General features: G+C 50.5%; 1 protein-coding gene across 1 annotated transcript in view; it reads right to left on the reverse strand.

Annotated features, from left to right (window-relative positions):
• Positions 1–13210, reverse strand: part of LOC128122240 (signal transducer and activator of transcription 5A) — a 23121-nt gene extending 9911 nt beyond the window's left edge. Inside the window, exons 1-8 of the mRNA XM_052757620.1 lie at positions 12745–13210; positions 11829–11966; positions 11384–11540; positions 10150–10239; positions 7891–8065; positions 1101–1231; positions 730–881; positions 150–305 (exon numbers count right to left, since the gene is read on the reverse strand). Coding sequence (XP_052613580.1) covers positions 150–305; positions 730–881; positions 1101–1231; positions 7891–8065; positions 10150–10239; positions 11384–11540; positions 11829–11956 — 989 coding nt within the window. The 5' untranslated portion in view covers positions 11957–11966; positions 12745–13210. The remainder of the gene's footprint in view (positions 1–149; positions 306–729; positions 882–1100; positions 1232–7890; positions 8066–10149; positions 10240–11383; positions 11541–11828; positions 11967–12744) is intronic.
• Between the last annotated feature and the right edge of the window lie 7819 nt (positions 13211–21029).

Raw genomic sequence — 21029 nt, forward strand, 5'->3', positions numbered from 1 at the left:
ACAGCAGCAGAGCCACTGGAGCCACAGTGGGTGGGGGAGGGTGGAAGAGGACTGAGGCAGAGCTCTGGGTTGGGACTGCTCCTGGGCCTCAACATGGCCACCCCAGGACTGCCATGACTCTCTGAGCATGGCCAGGAGGCAGCAGTCACCTGGTGACCAGGGCTGAGATGATGTCTGTGATGGTGGCATTGACCTCGGCTAGCATCTCCTCCACGGGGCCTGGGATGGGCAGCTGCTGGCAGAGGTGCTCGGCCCTGCGGATCTGCTGCCGGTTCTGCCAGATGATCTCGGCCAGCTTCTCACACCTGCAAGGAGCCCAGGGCCCTCAGAGGGACAGTGGCTTCTGTTCCAGCACAGGCCAGGGGAAGAGGCCACATGACACTTCCTCCCAACAAAGCCACACCCCCACCCAAGGTGCTGGCATTGGCCACTGCTACCCTGCACAGGCACAGAGTAGAGTCCCATGTTCCAAAAGCAGAGGACAGACAGGGTGGCCCCAACTTGGAACCAACCAGCTCAAGAGTAGCCCTGTCCATTCCAAGGCACCACTACCCCTTGGGGGAGGTGGCACGGGACTGAGGAGCCAAGTCCCATCAGGAGCCAAGACACTGATAAGTGAGAACTGTCATAGACAGTGGGAATCTGCTGCTCAAGCCAACACAGGGACAGAAGAGGCAGCTGGCGCCACTGCCCAAGCCCCCGCCCACCCTGCCCACCTCTGGCCCTCACCAGGACTGCAGCACGTCCAGGCTGCCCTCGGGGGGACCCCCGTTCCCGGCCAGCTGCTGCCGCCGCTTCCACTGGATCAGCTCATCGTCCAGGATGATGGTCTGTTGTTTCCGAAGCAGCTGCAGGGTTTTCTGGTGCTTTTCAGCCAGCTCCTGCGGGAGGGCACAGCAGCCTCCTGGGTCCTGGGGAGCAGCCCACGGGCCCTGGCCTAGGACCCAGGGCTTGGCCCTACCCTCTCCACCTGCTCCACCTCACATGCACCCCAGCAAAGAGGGGGCCTGTTCTCATCTTGGCTCCATCCCCGACCTGGTGCCCCGACTCTCAGGTGACAGAGCACCCTCCCGGGGCAGAGGGACACAGGACCCACTGACCACACGGTACTGCTGCAGTGTCTGTGCCTCTCGCTGCAGCCAGGCCTCCAGGGACACTTGCTTCTGCTGGAGGGCTGTCTCCCGGCTCATGCGCTCCTGGGGGTTCAGCTGGGCCAGCTGGGCAAACTGAGCTGGAGGAGGGAACAGGACACCCACCACCATCATCTCTTGTGGTCATCAGGGACCGGAGAAGATCTGCACTCACATACTCTGGAGTGAGCTTCCCCAGAGTCGGACATTCATTCCATCGATGACAAGTCAGGGTTCCTACCAGGCATGAGTGCCCAGTGGTGTCCCCTCAGAACTGCTCACAAGCCTCCCGAGTGAATCTCCCCTGAGCAGTGGGAATGGGTGTCCAGAATGAAGAGGAGATAGTCTGGTGTGGTGGCCCTTGCCTGCCCCACGTGGCTGTCACAGGGCTTGGAGATGGGTACAAGTGGCCCTGCTGTTTAAAAGTTGGATGAAGGTAGGCAAATACCTTGCTTTCCTGTCCCTCAGTTTCCCCATTTGTAAAGGGGAGAGAATCCTGACACTAACAGAGCAGGCTATTATGGAGATTGAAAAAATGATACTTTTTTTTTCTTGAGAAGTGACTGTTGCATGTAAGATCTATGCAGTTTGGTCCTAATTGGTGGCTAGATGACAGTTAGAAGTGAGGGGTCAGCCCCATCCCTGAGAGAGGCCCTGGCTCTTTCATCTCATCCATTGGTCCCTTCAGTTCAGCAGTTTGCTCAGGAGCAATGAATCTGGGACTGTGCGGTGCCCATGATGCCTGACCAGGTTGGGTCACCATGAGCTCAGCTGAGCACTCAACTAAGATGGAAGAAGAGACAGATGGACAGACAGACACAAGTATTTCCAGGGTCCCCTGGGATACCATCAGCAAGATTCTCATAAGGAACAAGGTGAGAGGTGACAGTGTCTCACCACCAGCTGCTGGGAAGCCCATGAGTGGCAGGAACAGGTGGTGAGTGAGGCCATGATACCCTTACCCATGTGTGTGCCTGTGTGTGTGTGTGTGTGTGTGTGTGTGTGTGTGTGTGTGTGTGTGTGTGTGTACTTGTGTGGGTTGTGTCAGGGGGTGGGTGTTGATACAGATCATGACTCTGAGGATGGCCTCAAAGTCGCTGTGTGGCTGGGGATGATCTTGAACATTTATTCCCCTGACTCTTCCTTTGAAAGTGCTGGGATCACAGATGTAGGCTACCATATTCAATCAGATGTGGTACTGGGAATTGAGTGACTTCCTGCATGTTAGGCAAGTACTCCCCCAGCCAGCCACATCCTCATCCCTCCGCTCAGCACCTTTTTAACATTCAAGAAGGAATCCCGGGTGCCTCAGAGTCATGCAGGGAACACGCAAACTCAGCTCAGCTCAGCTCAGCATTAAACGCATTCAAGGTTGAAGCTGCCTGTCTAGTCCCACTGCCGGCAACCCTCCCTTGTCCCACATTAAAAAGACCCTGAATGCTGGCATTTATCACTATCTTCAGTGGCCCTCGTGCTGCCCTGAATCCTTACTCGGGTCTAGTCAAGAAACTGTACAGACTGGCACATCTTATTCAAGTTCCTGGCTGGCCTCTGAGAACCATGTCACACTGACCTGGTCCTTGCCCCAGGGACACACAAGCTGGGACAGACAAAAGCAACATGAGCCAGCCAGGACAAGCCCGCAACTATAATTTAGGGATATGGTTCCCATCTTCCTACAGTGTGGTGGGCAGAAGGAGGACTGCCCAGATTCAGAATATCCTGCTGAACACAGGAGGGCCAATACCCTGGCCCAGATTTCCCCTTCGAGGTTCCATTTAGGTCTCTCCTGGCCATTTGCACAGGTTTCTGGGAAGGAGGCCAAAAGATCCATGACAACTATTGGCTCCCCTGGAGGAACTGGGTCTCCCCTTCTGCAAACAGATCAGTACTTTGTGTTTTGTGTAGTGCTGGAGATCAAATCCGGGCCTCTATGTAAGCCAGCCAAATGTTCTTTTACTGAACTACATTCCCAACCTTCTGTGTGTACAATATTGAGCAGGATAAAAAGGACAAAATGACACCACATACACATGGATGCAAACATCACCCATAATCCAAAGCTAGACCTGTACACAGCCAATGGAAACAGCTCTATTAAAAATGGACTGTTGGTAGCTGCTGGGTGGTACATGCCTGGAATTCCCAGCGCTTGGGAGGTTGAGGCAGGAGAACTAGGAGTTCAAGGTCACTGTCAGTTGCACAGTGAGGCTGAGGCCTGCCTGAGTTTAAAAATAAAATAGAAAAAATACAAAACAACACTCAAAGGATGCTGTCTACATTACAAAGCCTTTTTGTGTTACAACTGTTCTTGAGATACCATAAATTTTTTAAAAGCATGGCTAAGGGACCAGTGAAATAGCTTGGTGAGTCAGGTGTTCACTTGCAAACATAAGGGGCTAAGTTTGCATCCCCAGCACCGACATAATAAAAGCCCAGAATGAGGGTGCTCACCTGAAACCCCAGTTCCATGGAGTGGGAGGCGGGTGCAGGAGGCAGAGAAGGAGGATCTCTGAAGCTCAGAGCTCCAAAATGACAGTGGAGAAAACCCAAGAATGACATTAGCTATCACCTCTGGCCTCCACATAGAGAAACACACATGGGCACCCATGCTCACATGCTCACATGCTCACACACACAGAAGAAACACACATGGGCACTCGTGCTCACATGCTCACACACACAGAAGAAAAGAAGGAAGGAAGTAAAAAAAGATTTAAGAATGAGCATGATAAACTGGAAGTGGTGGCCCATGCCTTTAATCCCAGCACTTGGGAAGCAGAGGCAGGTGGATCTCTAAGTTCAAGGCCAGCCTGGTCTACAAAGTGAGTTCCAGGACAGTCAAGACTAAATAGTGAGATACTGTTTTGTTGTTTGTTTGTTTGTTTTTTGGTTTTTCGGAGACAGGGTTTCCCTGTGTAGCTTTGTGCCTGTCCTGGAACTCACTCTGTAGACCAGGCTGGCCTCGAACTCACAGAGATCCGCCTGGCTCTGCCTCCCGAGTGCTGGGATTAAAGGCGTGCGCCACCACCGCCCGGCTGTTTTTGTTGTTTTTTTAAGGCGTGATAGATACTCAATAATTAAGAGCTCTTCCTGTTCTTCCAGAGGACCCCAATTTGGTTCCCAGAATCCGTGTCCTTGCTCACAGCAGCCTGTACTTTCAGCTCACATAGACACACAGACACATGAATAGAAATAAAATAAATACTAAAAGAGAGCAAGAAAGAAATGGGCATGACAAAGCACATTTGTAATCCAGGCACTTGGAAGGCTAAGACAAAAGGCTCATGAGTTCAAAGCCAGTCTGGGCTATATAGCACAATTCTGTCTCAAAAGCCTAAAGAAAGAAAAGAGAAAAACATTTCAGAAGCATTAGAATGATTGACAATTGACCAGAAAACATACTAATCACAAATGTAACAATTTCAAAATTCATAAAGGAAATGCTACAAAAAGCATTAGAGACGTAGCCCATTGTACAATCACCGCAGGGTATTTTGATGCCTCTCTTTTAGGAGCTGCTGAACAGTCAGCTACAATTTTTTTTCTTTTTAAATAAAAGGATAAAAAAAAAAAAAGGATCAACCTGAAGAGGTAGTCCGTGGGTAAAGGTGCTTTCTGACAAGCACTATGACCTGAGTTCAATCCCAAGGACCCACATAAAAGAAGAGAGTCAGCTCCAACAAACAGTTCCCTGACCGCAAGGATATGCGTGTGCCCACAAACGTGTATATATGCATGCACGAACACAATAAATAAATAAATAAATAAATAAATAAATAAATAAATAAATAAATAAATAAATAAATGTAATTTAAAAAAAAATCAAAAGACCAAGATCAATGGTTCTCAAAGAGGCAAAGAGTCATCTAAGGAATCCATGGTGAGTACCTGAGACCCTCAGAAAAGACCCACAAAGGGAAAACATTTTTCGTAAAGTCATAAGACTTTTGCCTTGCCATAGTTTTTGTTTGGTCTTTTGTTTGAAATTTCTCTCTCTTTCCCTGTCTCTCTCTCTCTCTCTGTCTCTGTCTCTCTGTCTCTCTCTCTCTCTCCCGAGACAGGGTTTCTCTGTGTAGCTTTGGTGCCTTTCCTGGAACTCACTCTGTAGCCCAGGCTGGCCTCAAACTCACAGAGATCTGCCTGCCTCTGCCTCCCGCATGCTGGGATCAAAGGCGTGAGCCACCACCACCACCACTTGGCTGTTTGAAATTTCTTAACTTGTCAAATTGCATATTGAAAATATAATAACACAACAACAAAAAATTTGTTCACAAAATTTTTGAGTTTCCTTACTGTACATTATCAGTGTTATATGTCCTAAGAGACATTGTTGCAAATAAATCTTGGATTTTAACTGGTAACTTTGTGATTGGAAGTAATAATGACCTTTTAATTTTCTTGTTTTAAAATAATTTTGGTTTTCTCTTTGATAATTTTACACATGTATATAATGTATTTTGGCCATATTTACCCTGTCCTGTTTTTTTGAGTGGCACATGTGGTTTCACTGTGTAGCCCAGGCTGACTTTAAACTCCTTATCCTCTTGCCTCAAGCCCTTCTCCGACCCCAGTGCTGAGATTACGGGTATGCACCATCAAGTTTGAATCTTCTATCCTTTTGTTTTTTAAACAGGATGTGATTTAGCCCAGGCTGGCCCTGAACTTCCTATGAGGGTGACCTTGAACTTCTGATCCTTCCGTCGCCATCACCCAATTACGGGACTTACAGGTATGGGCCACCATGTTCAATTTATACAAATCGAACCCAGGACCTCATCATCCTGGGTAAGCACTCTACCAACTCAGCCACATCCCCAGCCCCGAGTCTTCACTCTTGATAGCTAACAAGTGTACAGTGGAATTTTCCAGAGGCTACACGACATCACCACAGATTGAAAGCAACACACAGCTATCTTTCATCAAGGCTAACATGAAAGACATTTGCAAATATAACCATGAGTAGCTTAAGGATGTGGATACATTCTGAGAAATGCATCATTGGGGGATTTGTCGTTGTGTGGCTATCAGAACACTTGACTATCTGAAAGCTACTTCTGTTCTACTCACTAACATTGACTTTAAAATATATTTTAGGGCATTTTTTCTTTATTTTCCTTTTATGTTAACATTATCGAATTTGTTGTGTCTGCTTAAGGAGACAGCCATAGAAGACACATTCTTTTCAAGCGCGCAAGACGTATTCCCCAAGACAGCATACATATACTGGGCTATAACGAAGTCTCAATAAACTGGTAAGCTCCGAGAACATACAGAACATGTTCTCTAGTCATTGTAGAGTCCAGTGAAAAGATAGCATCAAAGCCAGTAAAAAGTGCAATATCTACACATAGTAGACAGATGGAAATCAAACGATGCATTTCTAAACAAAACGCAGGTGATGGGATTAATCATGAGAGAGATTAGAGATATTTCAAAGCGAACAGTATGAACACACACCGTCTTCAAAAGCACAAGGTATCATAAAGCAGTTTGTAGAGGAAGATTATATCTTTGAAAAATATACATAGAGAGAGCATAAAATTTACTCTTCCCACGCCTTTAATCCCAGCATTCGGGAGCAGAGGCAGGTGGATCTCTGTGATTTCCAGTCTAGCCTGGTCTACAGAGTGAGTCCTAGGTCAGCCAGGGCTACATAGCAAGACCTTGTCTCAACAAAATAAAATCACTCTTTCAGTTTCTGAGACAGATATAATATTTTATGTAGATAAGTGTATATATATGTATATGTAGTTGGGTTTTGATTGTACATTTATATATCTCAATGCATACAAAGGGACTAAAATTAATATTTAAGTCTCTAAGAAACAAGGATAAAGGCACAGGAAAAGGCAGTACAGGCCTGCCTGTTCTCGCTGGAACTCGGAGTCAGCCTATCCCTAGAGTCAATCTCCAAACAACTCAAATTGTACCTGGAGCTAATTGATTCTGAGATAATTTTTCTTTCCCCACACCCTTATTGTGGCAGCCATTGACAAACCACAGGGCTAGGAGATAGTAGAAATTCTACAGTCACCTCGCCTCCAGAAGCAGGTCCCCTCAGAACCTCAGCGAGGGGCAAAACTGATATTCTAGCTCTCCTCAGCCCGCCTAACCAGTGGACTCCATGTCAAGTGCTCTTTCTGGTTGGGGCCCAGTTGGTCCATGTCCTTTGACTCACTCACATTTCACTGACTGCCTAAGACTAGGGGAGTCTCTCGGTTAGGAAGATGCAGGGGTTTTGTGACCTATCTCCAGTTAAGCTCTGACTTTGCAACTTATAGGCAACCTTGGTCAAGTTATTTGTTCTCTTTAAACTTCCCTTGTAAAACAGGTGGCACACGCCTTTAGTCCCAGCACTCGAGAGGCAGAGACAGGCGGATCTCTGCGAGTTCGAGGCCAGCCTGGTCTACAGAGCAAGATCCAGAACAGGCACCAAAACTACACAGAGAAACCCTGTTTCAAAAAACAAACAAACAAAAAACAAAATAAACAAACAAACAAAAAACCCAGGGACACCAAGCTATGCCCTCTGCAGGTTCCTTGTGAGGTTACCTTGTATTATGCTTGCAAAGGGCTTAGCTTAGAGCCTAGACCACAGCAGAGGCTCAAAGCCCCTAGAAGCCATGATGATTCTTATGAGGCTCTGGACAAAGTGCCTAAGGGATGGCGAGCTTCCTCTCCTGCTGGAGGTCACGGAGTGCTTCTCCCCTCCGCCCAAAAGATGCTCATGGCATCCTGGCCTGTGATGCAGCCTCACCTTGGATGCGCAGGCTCTCCTGATACTGGATGATGAAGTACTCCTGGGTCTGCTGCAGCTTCTTCAGCTCGTTCTCCGTGTCCTGCGTGATCAGGCGCAGCTCCTCAAACGTCTGGTTGATCTGAAGGTGCTTCTGGGACATGGCGTCAACCAGGACACCAGCAGGGGAGCTGCACTGGGGATAGAATGGATTGAGTGGAAGTGACAGGAGCAGTGTGCCAGACAGAAAAGAGGGGAGAAAGCCTGAGTTTCTGGGGAGCACCAACACTAGACACCCCAAACTCCAAATCCAGGCTCAGAAGGAGGGTCAGAGGATAGTCAATAGTAGAAAGGGAAGAGAGATGGGAAATAAGTGGTGTGGCAGATAATGGAGACTCTGAGGCGGAAATTTCTGTTTCCAACCTGGTTTTACACTTGAGAATGTTGGAAGAGCCCATCACATTTCCTTTAGAGAAACTCCAACTGAACACGTGCCGGGTGTCCCATGGGTGATCTTCCTCCTAAGGATGATGCACCTCCTCATTCCATAGCTATCTACTGACCCAACACCACTGATTGCACTGAGTGCTGGGGACTCACATAGCCTTTGTGTCTTCACTCACCACCGCTGGAGGGAGGGGAGGAGGCAAACCTCTCATGGGGGGGGGGGGGGTGAGTGGGTGGGAGGGGTTGGGGATGTGCATCCTGGAGACACCCAAAATAAAGTGACAGGAGAGACATCAAGAATGCCTCTTTGCATCTTGCCATTCCTAGAACATCTGGTTGAGAGGGGACCATGTGGTCAGGGACTTTCCAAGTAAGTGTGCTTAAAATAAAATCCAAACTCCTTTCGTCAGCCTGGCATGTGGCCTCTGCCTGCATTCTCCCAGCTTCCCTGTGGCCAAAGCACAGCAGGTATGTGCACTTTCTGCATCTGCCCATTCCTTCAACCCAGCATGTGCCCGCCTCAGGGCCTTTGCACTCAAGTTCCCATCAGCCTGGAGCATTCTGGCAGCAGATCCTCCTGAGATAAGTGCTTCAACCCCACGTTTGTGAATGTGTGTTTCTTAACCCAGCTCAGTTCTTTTGTGTGGGCAGTTCCAACAATTCAGGAATGCAGAACAGGCCTGGAAGATGCAGCGCTTGGCTATTGGGACTCCCCATTTGGTTCTCTGCTCTCCAGCTGCGCTCCACCTAGAAGGCATCACCAACACCTTCCCATCCCAGCGTATGCTGTTGTTACTTTGGGATACAAAAGTCTTCCCTCCATCTTTCCTCCGCTGCCCCCTTAGGACACACCCCTGTCAGGGGCCCCATGTCTTCTCTTCAGCACTCAGCTTCTTCAGTCCTGACTTCGCTGGGACTCCTTCTGCCTGGAAACTGCTCTGTTTTAGTTTTATTCTATTTTCAATTATTTATTTATTTATGTTTGTTTGTTTGTTTATTGGTTTTTCAAGTCAGTGTTTCTCTGTGTAGCCCTGGCTGTCCTGGAACTCTGTAGACCAGGCTGGCCTCGAACTTACAGATCCACCTGCCTCTGCCTCCCAAGTGCGAGGAGTAAAGGTACATGATACCCCCTGGCAAAAATTTTATTTTATTTTAAATATTTATTTGCTTGTGTGTATGTGTGTGTGTGTGTGTGTGTGTATGTGTGTTTAAAGTTTCCTCTTCTTGTCCATCCTTAGCCTGCACACAATTTCTTTTAATCCTCATGATGATCTTATAATGCAAGTACTACTACTGCACCCATTTTACATCAGTGGCAGCTGGGGATGCATCTTGAGAGCACTTGCTTAGCATGTTCAACGCCTTGGGTTTCATCATTAGAAGCCAGGAAAGAAAGAAGGGAGAAAAGAAAGAAAGGGAGGTTTAAGATGGCTCAGTATACTGTGCATGAATACTGTTCTTGCAGAGGACCCGAATTTGGTTCCCAGCACCCATACCAGACATTCACAATTGCCTATAGCTCCAGGGCATCTGATGCCTCTGGTTTCCAAGGACACGGGCACACTCGCACACACACAGTTAAACATAAGGTAAGTCTTATTTTTAAGAAAGGAGGAGAAAGAGAAAGGAAATGGAAGAAAAGAAGAAACAGAAGCTTAGAGAGCCAGGAACTGGCCCCAGGGGGTCGCTCTGGCCACAGCCTGAAATATACTGTCTCTCACACCTGCGTCTGTGTTTGATCTCTTTTGTGTGCTCCACATAAACATGGTGGGTCTAGAGAGGAAGTCATATGGATGGCTCTCCAACATCTCTCCCATGCCTACAGACACTCACGTTGTTGGCCTCTCGGACCAGCCTCTGTTCATTGTACAGAATGTGCCGGATGCAGCGGACCAGCTCCATGGGGCAGCGGTCATAGGTGTTCTGAAAGGAGACAACAGGAACCACCAATGGCCACCTGGTTCTGACCATTCCCATCCCTCCCTCTCCCTCAGCCCCAGCTTTTTCCAGGAAGCCCCAGGATTATCAGACACCTCCAACTCTCCTTTGCCTTTCTTCCCCTCCCAGAACTTCTTACTAGGCTTATAGTGACTTAGAAACTCATATTCTAAACACAAAGCATACGCAATCTCCCCCCAACTTTGACTCTCTGAAGCATGGAAATCCTACGACAGAAACTCAGAACTGTTCTCATGTCATGGATGGGAAAATTGATGTTCAGATAGGCTAGGCATGTGTCCTAAGGCAAATGTGTGTGTGTGTGTGTGTGTGTGTGTGTGTGTGTGTGTGTGTGTGTGTGTGAGAGAGAGAGAGAGAGAGAGAGAGACTCGGGGCATCTGATGCCATCAAGGTACTTTCCACTAGGCACCTGGCCCTGGGTTCCTATTTTGCTTCCCTTCAGGCTTCTGCTGTTTCTTCCTTTTTCTAGGATGAGCTTTTAATTCCCCTGTACCCCGCTGTTTGGATGCAAAGGGGTTCTCTAAGAAATACAAGTGAGTTCCAATAAATGCTTGACCGTGACTACCACCCACACCTCTTTCCTGCTACCATAAAATCCCTGCCCCCCTCCATTGAAAGGGGGGGGTTACTTTTTCTTTCTAAGCCTTTAATTCAAAGTCTTTTATCCCACTCTTGCTCAGGGCAGTGCTCCTTCTCTTCAGCAGCTCTCTTGCCTCTAAATGAGCCCCGAGGGGAATGTCTGCTTGCCTTATCCCCTCCTTTCTGGACTCGGCCAGGCTTCCTTTCTCCTGCGAAGGACTCCCACCTGACTCTGTTTCCAGCGCTACTGCCTCATCTGTCCACAGGGCTGCTTCACCCCTTCCACCCCCCACCCTGCTGGAAACACCTCCCTTCTCCCTCCCCCCACACTCCCACCCCCTTGCTTTGTAATATGTTAAAGGAATCTGACAGGTCTGACTTAGAAAGAGGGGGTGGGGGAAATTGAAGAAAAGTTGCCAGTAAGCTTTTGGCCACATGGTGACTCAGTGGCCAAGCCAGTAAAAATCCCAGGGGTTCTGATGCTGGAAGGGAAAGCTTAAGGGGGCAGAAGGCAGGCAGTCACACCCACCTGGAGCTGCGTGGCATAGTGCCCCAGCTTGATCTTCAGCAAAAACCCATCTTCCCCCACCTGGTGCTCTGCCTTCTTCTGCAGCTCCTGCACCAGGCCCTCCAGGAGCTGGGTGGCCTGACCTCGATCCTGGGGATTGTCCAAGTCAATGGCATCCCTTGGGACAGAACAAGGAGAGAAAAACTGTACTAAGGAGATCAAGCACCAAGAGTGATTCAGGGTGTTCAAGTCCCACAAGACTTGCTCCTGGCGGCTGTGCATCAACGTCTAGAAAAGTCTCCCTTCGGTAGCTCCCATTTCCCTCTTCCCCTTTCCCAGGGACACCACCCCTTCCGCACAAGGACAGATAGAATCAGAGTCATACCAAACCACAAAGAGGAGACCCTTGGCCTGGATAGCAGGGACCCACTCTGAAGGTGAAGGGTTCAGGGCATGGGACACCTACCATGGCTGGCTCTCGATCCACTGGGCCAGGTAGTGCCGGACCTCAATGGGGAAGTGCTGCCCATACAGTACTTGCATCTGACGTAGCGCATCTCCCTGCAGCTGCTGGGCCTGAATCCAGCCCGCCATGGCTGTTCACCTAGGGGAGAAGGTAAGTCGTTTGTTCCGCAGAGGTTTCTGGCCTGCCTGTGCCCTCCAGTGCCACCAAAGAACCTAAGGACTGCGGTGAGGTCAGGCTCCTCCCCTCACCCCAGGCATGCTTTCCTGTGCGGGAAGAGAGATGGCCACCCTTTCCTTCCAACAAGGAACCCTCGAGGCTGGGGGTGGAGATCTGGACAGGCAGATGCCCTCCTCTCTTCCTGTCCCCTCGCCCCATCGAGACATCCCCAGACTAAAGGAAAGGGGGGGTCTACAAACCGAAAGAGAAACTTAAGAGACAGAGGCCCACAGTCCCCCGACTAGAAACGACTGCAAAAATTCTTCCCACCCAGCCTCGGACCCACACTCTCAATTTCTGGGAAGGGAAGCTGTTCCAACCCAAAAGTTAGGTCAATGCGACGACTCAGCCACTCGAGGTCCAAGTCTCCTCAGGCACGTGTCTGGGACTGTCAGGGAGAGGACTAAGAGGTCGACTGTCTTTGGAGCAGCCCTGGGCTGCACTCCAGTGTCTGCCCGCTCTAGGTGGAGTCTGACAGTGTTTGTGTCCACCGAGTGTGTCCACCCCTGGCTAACACCTGCACGGGTTCCTTGTCCCTGATCCCTCTGAAGTTCCCATTCGAAGCCCGGACGGATGCTTGTCCCGTGTCAGGCCGGCGAGGGGGGGGGGGTGTACTCTAGGGTGCTGGGTCCCAGGGACGCGACTGCAGCCTACATTCCCTATCCACGCGCCAAGGGCGACGCCACGCCGACCCACCCACCTGGTGCTGCGGAGCGCCTGCGGCTGCTGCTCCCGGCTCGGGCTCCTGACGGTTCCTGACGGCTCTTGACGGCGGCGGCGGCGGCGGCGGCTGTTACTACAGGAAGGAGCAGAGAGCAGCGATTTCCTCCTCAAAGGTCAGCTGCCTCCGATAGACCATACACAGCGCGCGAGCTCGCGCCAGCACCCCTCCCAGCGGCGGTCGCTCCCTCCTTGCCTCCGCCCTCGATCGCCGGCTCCCCGGAGAGTGCGCCGCAGCTACCGGGGGACCTGACGGACCACCCGGCTGGGCGGCGCCGTGCGGAGGGACCGCCCCGACAGCGGAGGTCCCCTGGGAGTCCCGGCCTGTGCTCCCCTGCGGCTCCGAGGGTGGGGGTGAGGAGGGGAGCGTCCTGGGACAGCTGAGCTGGAGCAGCCGAGGGGGCCGGGAAGTCCCGAACTCTGGAAATCCCAAACTAGAACCTCAGTTTTATCATCTGTTAAGCAAAAAAAAAAAAAAAAAAAGAGTATGGGGAGGAAGGAGAAAGGTTACCTGTGGATGCCACCTACCTCTGTCGTCACCTTCTCTGTCTGTAAATTTACAAAGTATGGTGTGTGTGTGTGTGTGTGTGTGTGTGTGTGTGTGTGTGTGTGTGTGTATGCGTGTGCGTGCAGGTGGGGTGTGTGTGTGGCTTCTATGACCCTGCAGAGTCAAAACTTTATAAAGATTGGGGATTCCAGAGAAGTCAAGCCCATCTCTAAGGTCTCCCCACCTCTCTCCTTGCATGACTCCCACCATGTGACCCTCCCCCTTAAAGGAGGACCAAGAAAGACTTCGGCAACCATATGCTTCAACCTTCCACCCCCTTCCCGACCTTTGCAGGTAAGAAATGTCAATCCAGAGAAGAGAAGGGGCCTGCCCAGGACCACACTGTGGTCACATCATGGCCTCATCAGCAGACTGTGACCCATAAACTCTCCATTCCTTCTGTTCACCTAGAAGGCGCTCATCTGAGGCTGATTCTACTTTCACAAAAGGCCCGGGATGAGGGATTTTGCATTTTTCAGCTTCACATCTGCCTTGGCATCAGACCTGCTCCCTGGAGCTTTGCCTGGATCAGAGTCCCGATCCCTAAGAGTTCCCCCTCAAGGCCCAAGGGTTGGACAAGGCCAGGCTGGAAATCTGCCATCCCCTTTGCCCAGCTTCCCTCTCCTCTGGGCCTCCTCTCTGCCTGGCAGCTGGCATGGGCAATGCCAAAGGAGGGGCCAGCCTGACTGCCTACTCACAGCCCATCTGGGCCAAGACCCAGTCGCCTGGGGGATCTTTCTCATTGGCTTCTTTTCTCACTAATTCCTTCTTGTATCTTTTCTCTCCGTTCCTAGTTCCTGATCCCTCTTTCTGGCCCTTGAGACCTCCCCAGTTTTTATTCTTTTTTACTTTAGAGGGGGAAAAACCTGAAGTTTTTCTGCAGAAGTTGAAATGTCTGGGTTCTCCCCGCCCTCTGTGTGTGGTCACAGTGACTTTACTTGGCAGGATCACGAGGAAAGGAATTGAAAACCTGGGGGGGGGGGGGTTGAGGAGGAATGGGGGGGGGCTTGCTTTTCAGATGCTCTGCAGGGACCAGATAGGGCAAGGGGCTCTGGAGGAGGAAACAATCCTTCCTCCCTTTCTTCCTCCTCTCCTCTGTGCAGTGGGTTGGAAGGGAGCCAGTCAGACCCACAGCTCCAGATGACCATGAAGGAGCAAATGCTGGCGGTGCCCATGAAGGTGATTTGACCCATGGGGATAAAAGGCCAGATAGGGGAAGTGACTTGACCAGAGTCCTGAAGCCTGTCAGGGGCAGATCCAAGCCCATTGCCCCATGATAGGTGGACCCCACTTGGCACCTGTGCCCACCAGTCTTTCACTACGGGCATGTGTGGAAGTAAAGTGACAGCAGAATCTTCAGATTCCTTAGGTTTCCCAAGTTCTCTGAGCTAACTCTATAGGCAGAGGACCCTGCTGGTCATGCCCGCTTGTCTGGACACCTGGGAGCCAATAGTACGGAGCTGTCTACCCACTTCCAGGCTTCTCCAGATCCCTCTCTCCTGGACCCACAGGAATCTGCTGCTCCCATCAAACACCTGGCTGGGTTGGGCTTGGCTTGCTGGGAAGGTGACTAGGCCTGTGTCTTAAAAAGCCAGGATGGCCGGGCGGTGGTGGCTCATGCCTTTAATCCCAGCACTCGGGAGGCAGAGCCAGGCGGATCTCTGTGAGTTCAAGGCCAGCCTGGTCTCCAAAGCAAGTTCCAGGAAAGGCGCAAAGCTACACAGAGAAACCCTGTCTTGAAAAACCAAAAAAAAAAAAAAAAAGCCAGGATGGGGTGCCCATGAGCAGAACTGGAAGGGAGTGGAAGTGTCTTCAGAACCACTCACTCACGTCTCCAGACCCCACCAGGGCCCACAGGTCACTCCCTGGTTGGCTTCTGCCCATCTCCTCATTGGATCATTCTGAGCCTCTTAATCCTTTCTTTTCTTTTCTTCTCCTTCTCCTTCTTCCTCCTCCTCCTCCTCTCTCTCTCTCTTTCCTTTCTTCTTCCCCCCTCCTCCTTCTCCTCCTCTTCCTCCTCCTCCTTCTTCTTGGCGAGACAGGGTTTCTCTCTGTAGCCCTGGCTGTCCTGGAACTCACTCTGTAGACCAGGCTGACCTCAAACTCACAGAGATCCACCTGCCTCTGCCTCCCGAGTGCTGGGACTAAAGGCGAGTGGAGTGCCAGCACTGCCCAGCTCTTTTCTTCTTTTTTTATCGTTGTTATGTGTGCACATGCTGTGGCACTTGCATGGAGGATAGGGGACAACAATCGCGGAATAATGCCTCTCTGTCAACCTTCCACGGGTTGCCAAACTTGCTTAGCAGAAGATTTTACTCAGTGAGACATTTTGCCAGTTCAGCTTGTGCCTTTTACTGCTTAACTCTGCTTTTTTCTATGCATGGTTGTGTCAGTGAGACGCAGTGGGCAGTGGGATGCGGGGCAACTCTACAACTTTCCCAAGATGGGAGCCAAGGAGGGAAGAGTGTTGAATTGGGTTGGGGGCAGAGGTGACTGTGGTTATGACTCCAGATAACACAACTACCTGAAGTGTCAATTTGGGGTGTTTTGTTTGTTTGCTTGTTTTTGTTTTGCTTTGGTTTTGTTTTTGTTTTTGCTTTCAGTCCCTTGGTTTGGTCTCTGCTATTTCCCACCACAAAGCACCCTGGTGGTTTTAAGGGACCAAGCTCTAAGGAAGAAAACTGAGGCCTGGGGGAAAGGGGTTTGGAAGATCAGAAACTGCCTGGGATCTAGATGGAACCAGAAGTAAAGACTGGCTGGTCTCTTGCCTCTGATGGTGCTTCATCCCCAATTCTGGCTTGCAGTAGTGGATGGAGTAAGGAGGGATGAACAAATTCTCTCTCTCTCTCTCTCTCTCTCTCTCTCTCTCTCTCTCTCTCTCTCTCACACACACACACACACACACACACACACACACACACACACACAAAAAAAAAAAAAAAAAAAAAAAAAGAAAGCTTGATCTGGTGGTGGTGTGTACTTGTAATCCCAGCATGAGGGATGAGGAGACAGGGGAATCCCTGGCGTTCACTGTCTAGCCATCCTAACATTGTCAACTATCCCAAGTCTCAGTGAGAGATCCTGTCTCAACAAACAAGGTGGACAGCTCCTGAGGATAACACCTGAGGTTGACCTCTGGCCTCCACATGTGTGTACGCACACGTGTACCCATACACACATGGGCACCCATACACGCATATGTAACCATACACATGTGCACACACCCCAAAATCACACAGAAACAAATCCCCCTCCACTCCATCTTGACTTGAATCATGTCACATTTGTGCTAACATGTTAGGTAGCTCAACTAATCCTGCCAACAACCTTCGAAGGAAGGCAGGACTGGAACCAGTCCAGTGATTCATCCAGGAAAGGATAGCTATCTGAAGCTATATGTCTGGTATTGTATGTAGTCGCCACCACCAGCAGCCTGTGGGTAGAGTCTCAGTGACCATCCCTAGGTGTGCCACCTCCAATCCCGGACCACACTTGTAGAGTGAAGAGGTCTCCTTTGGCTGTTCTAGCCCTGATGGTTCTATGGTATTAACTGTGGCTCTTGCACTACTCTGAGCAGGGCCCTGTTGTACAGAATGAGCCCATGTGACCATGTGTTGTATGAAGGTGGCTTTGACTTTACAGAGAAGGGAAACATAACACTAAGTGACCATTTTGCCTTGCCCTCAGAGCCCAGGGTAGTCTAAAAGGCCTGCAAAGTGCCTGTTAGGGAGAATAGACAGAGGCCGAGGTCTCCCTTGGCCTCACTGTGCCTGGGGTAAGCAGGTGGAACAGAATCACCGTTTTTTTCTGCTCAGTCTCCTCTTCAAGGAGAGTTTCTGTTGCTTGGGAGCCAGAGGGGTGTTCCTAAGAAAATTAGGGTGTCCCAGGAAGTGTTTGTGTCCTGTAGCTGGAAGGGGTGACCAGACACCCTTGAGGCTCTTAAACATCCTCCTTTTCGCCATCTGAGTTCTGCTTGGACTGTCTACAACCGTTTCAGCTCCCAGCCTTGGCCACAGACCAGCACTCAGCACCCACCCCACATCTCCGTAGAAATGCTGTTCTGTTAATGGCCATGAAGCCAGAGCAGGAGTTGGGGAGTCTGTGTGTGTGTGTGTGTGTGTGTGTGTGTGTGTGTGTGTGTGTGTGTGTGTGTTTTCTCTGTGAATGCTGAGAAGGGAAGGGGCCTCAGGATTGGGGTGAAGCCCCTTTCTACCTCTGTCCCCTGGTCTCTAACACTCTTCAGAGAAGTCAATTTACAGAGAACTTACCAAGAGAACACAAGGCTGCCCTGCCTGAGGCACAGTGACTGTCCTTTGTTTCTGGGAATAGAGGGAAGGGAGGGAGGGTGTGGGACTAGCCCGGGTGGTGCAGTGGAGGGTGGGAATCTTGCTTGCTTTGCCCAGCTGCCATGCCCACCTACCCAGAGGAGAGGGTGACAGGTCGGGTACTCTGGACACAGAGAAGAGGGTGCAGATACTATACTGGGTGCCCATCTTCTCTCTGGCCAGGTGGGCAGGAAGAAACCTGCGCTTTGCATACCCTGCTCACAGTAGGCATAGGCCAGAAACATGGCGGGAGAGAGAGGAATGGGCAGGAGTGGGCTTGGCCAAGGTTCTGAGCAGACCGGCCTGGCTTTGTGTCCTCAGCCTGATGACTATCGGTCCCTCTTCCCGCTGAGCTAGTTTACCCTCCTTCCAGCCCAACAAGAACTCTTTTGTGCCTTGACCAGCCTGTACCCGACCTCAAGTCTTCTGGGGGTATGTGGGACCTGCCACCCCCCAGGGTTCTGCCACTTTCCTTTGTTACAACTCCAAGGGGGTTTCTTCCTTACTGTCTGTTTCTCATTGTCCTTGGTGTCTTAAATCTCCATCCCACCCACATCGTCCTTGCCTGCTCCCTGTGCTCCAAGCTTCAAACTAGGGCTCCATTGTCCCAGGAGCAAATGGAGACCATGACATCAGAAGAAGGCTGAGCCTATGCCCCAGCCCTCTGCTTTGGCTTTGGGCCTGTCCTCCACGTACTGCTGAGCTCAGCCCCAAACATGGCTTTTCCCTTCACCCTTGGCTTCAGCCACCCTAGCCCCTCTGCAGTCCCTTTTCAACCCTAAGCCTTTGCTCCCCCCCATCCACCCACCTGGAACACCAAGGTTCCTTTGGTCCGTTGCTGAAACCCTATTGGTTCACAGAGTCTTCGTCATCTAGAAGAAAACACCAAGTTTTTAGAGTCCTGATACAATCCTTGACTCCGCCACGTGATCTTGTGCAACTGCGTCTACCTCTCGGAGCTAAGCACCCTCTTCTGAAAACGGAGGACAGCAAGACCCATCTGCAGTCAGGAATTCTGTTAAGACTCAGCCACAAGGCCAGGAACAGTACATCAGGGAGACTGAGACAGAAGTACTTGGGCTACCTAGTGAATTCACGGACCCCCTGGGCTGACCCTGTCTCAACAAACCAGCACACCAGCCAACCAGCCGGTCGACATTCAGTCTTAGTGCCTGGCACTGTGTGTGTTGTGTGCTGTTATGTGTGGTGTGTGCTACTGTGTGTGTTGTGTGCTATTATGTGTGTTGTGTGCTCTTTCTTCCAGTCCTAATCTGGTGTGCTCCTTCTTCCAGTCCTAATCCGGTGTGCTCCTTCTTCCAGTATTAATCCGTTTTGTTTTTTTGAGGATTGTGTCCTACTGCTTATTCACAACAGGGGCTTTATACATATTTATTGGATCAGAAGGCTCCTAAAACAGCTCAGGGCTTCCTGAAGCTCCAAGTTCAGGGCACTTCCCGGATCACTCTCTCCATCCGAGAGGCCCCCCACAAGGGCTCTGTCTTTCACAGTCCTGGCCTGTGCCTGCTCACATCTCACTGACCTGCCTTCCAGCCCATGGCGGCGGCGGCGCAGCAGCAGCAGCAGCAGCTTCTTTGCCTGGTGCTGGCCTGACTTTGGAGTTCCTAACCTGCCCTGCAAGCTGGTGAGATACTGGCTGTGCTGGCACTGTTCTTCCCTCTGCGTTGGCCACACCCTCCTTGGTTAATGCACCATCGCCCCAGGACTCTGGGTGTAGAGGGCATGGTGACCCTGTCCCAGGAGACACGGGGGCCCCAGAGCTTTCCAGAGAGCCACCCCTTAACTATTCCTGGAAGGATGCCCAGATAGGTGAAGTACACAGGTGCCAGATAGGAGTGCGTGAGAATCTCCAGGTGGTGAGTCCTGCCTGGATCTGCACCTCCATCACTCCCCTCCCCTCCCGACTCCTCCCCTCCCCTCAGCAAAAATCTGTTCCCTCCTGACCCAGCAAGCCGGATGGGACTAAGCTGAGAGAATAAAAGAAAGCAAGCTTTTATCGCATGCCTTCCTTAAACCAGGCAACATGCTTTGTTGGTTTCATATGCATGTTCGTCTGTCTGTCTGTCTTTCCATCTTTCCAACTTTCTTTTTGCTGGGCTTAAGCTTGCAGTGATCCTCCAGCCCCTGTTTCTCAGGGGGATTGCAGAGATAACCTCAGCACACCCAGGCACATTCCCTACCTTTTCCTTTAAAACAAAAACATCCATATAACTGACTTTTTTTTTTTTCATGGAATAAGAGGCACAAGGTCCAAAAGGACAGACAGAGAATAACTGTTCTCTTTCCCTGCCCTTCATGTCCCTTCTGGAGGGACACCCACTGTTATTAGGGTCTTGCACATACCCTGAAAGATTGTATTTACTTCGCTTCCCCCAACTATGACTTATACATGAGGGGATACTGAGGTTCTCAGAGACCTTAAGCAGTTCGAGCAAGGACACATGGTTGATACGTTGGCAAAGTTAGATGAGGACGTAACTGTTAATCTTGAACTGAAGCAATCCTGAATCCCACCAGAGTCCCTGCCAAAGCATTGGCTGTGACAGCTTCCACAGGCCCAAGGACACTGGGGTCTCTGTTGTCCTGTCTGGTAAGTGTCTGGCCTCCTCTCTGGCTCTACAGGCCTGCTCTGACTTCTTCCCATATCAAAGAAGGGAAATTCCCAGGAGTACCCTTCCCTGGCTAATGTGTGGCAGGTGGTTCCCCGGGGCCAGACTGATTTCTGGGATCCAGAGAAGCCTTTAGAGGGAAGCCACATAAACATGGGTATCTGGCTGAAGGGGATCATGGTTGTGGTTTCAATTACGTTTTAAGAGAATGGTCTCATGATCTCCCTGTGGCTATGAAGGAAGGATGTGAAATGAAGGAGCTGTTCTCTGTGGCAGCCACATGGTCATCCCCAAGCATGAAGAAAGGGGGTTCCAGTTAGTCCTGCCTGAGAACTAGAAGGATGTACAGCCACAGGCCTTGAAGCTCTTCTTTGCAGTCTCTTTGTCGATTCTTGGTCAGGCTGGAGTGGACTGGGAGCTGCCCACAGTGGTCATCTCTGCACCTCCAGGTATCTTTCTGGAATCTTCCAGGGTCTCACTTTCTCATTCAGTTCTCTTCCAGCACTTTCTGTGTCCTGAGATCGATGTCTTCACAACTTAAAGAAGCATAGTCCTATGAGCCAAAGAAGAGATGCTCTGGCTCATCTGAATAGTGAAGCAGGGAGGGAGCTGCCGGACCTTTGCTTCCTGCCTCAGAATGACAGCCTTCTGTTTTGCTGCGGTAGCCACAGAACAGTCCATCCTTTGTGTCTCCAAACGCAGGACTAACTGGCTACCTAGTGAGCAGTCAGAGATGGGCCACGGTTTTCCTGAATAGAGTGGTAGC

Source organism: Peromyscus californicus, unplaced genomic scaffold, assembly GCF_007827085.1.
Source record: "Peromyscus californicus insignis strain IS unplaced genomic scaffold, ASM782708v3 Scaffold_3__1_contigs__length_106647218, whole genome shotgun sequence".
NCBI lineage: Eukaryota > Metazoa > Chordata > Mammalia > Rodentia > Cricetidae > Peromyscus > Peromyscus californicus.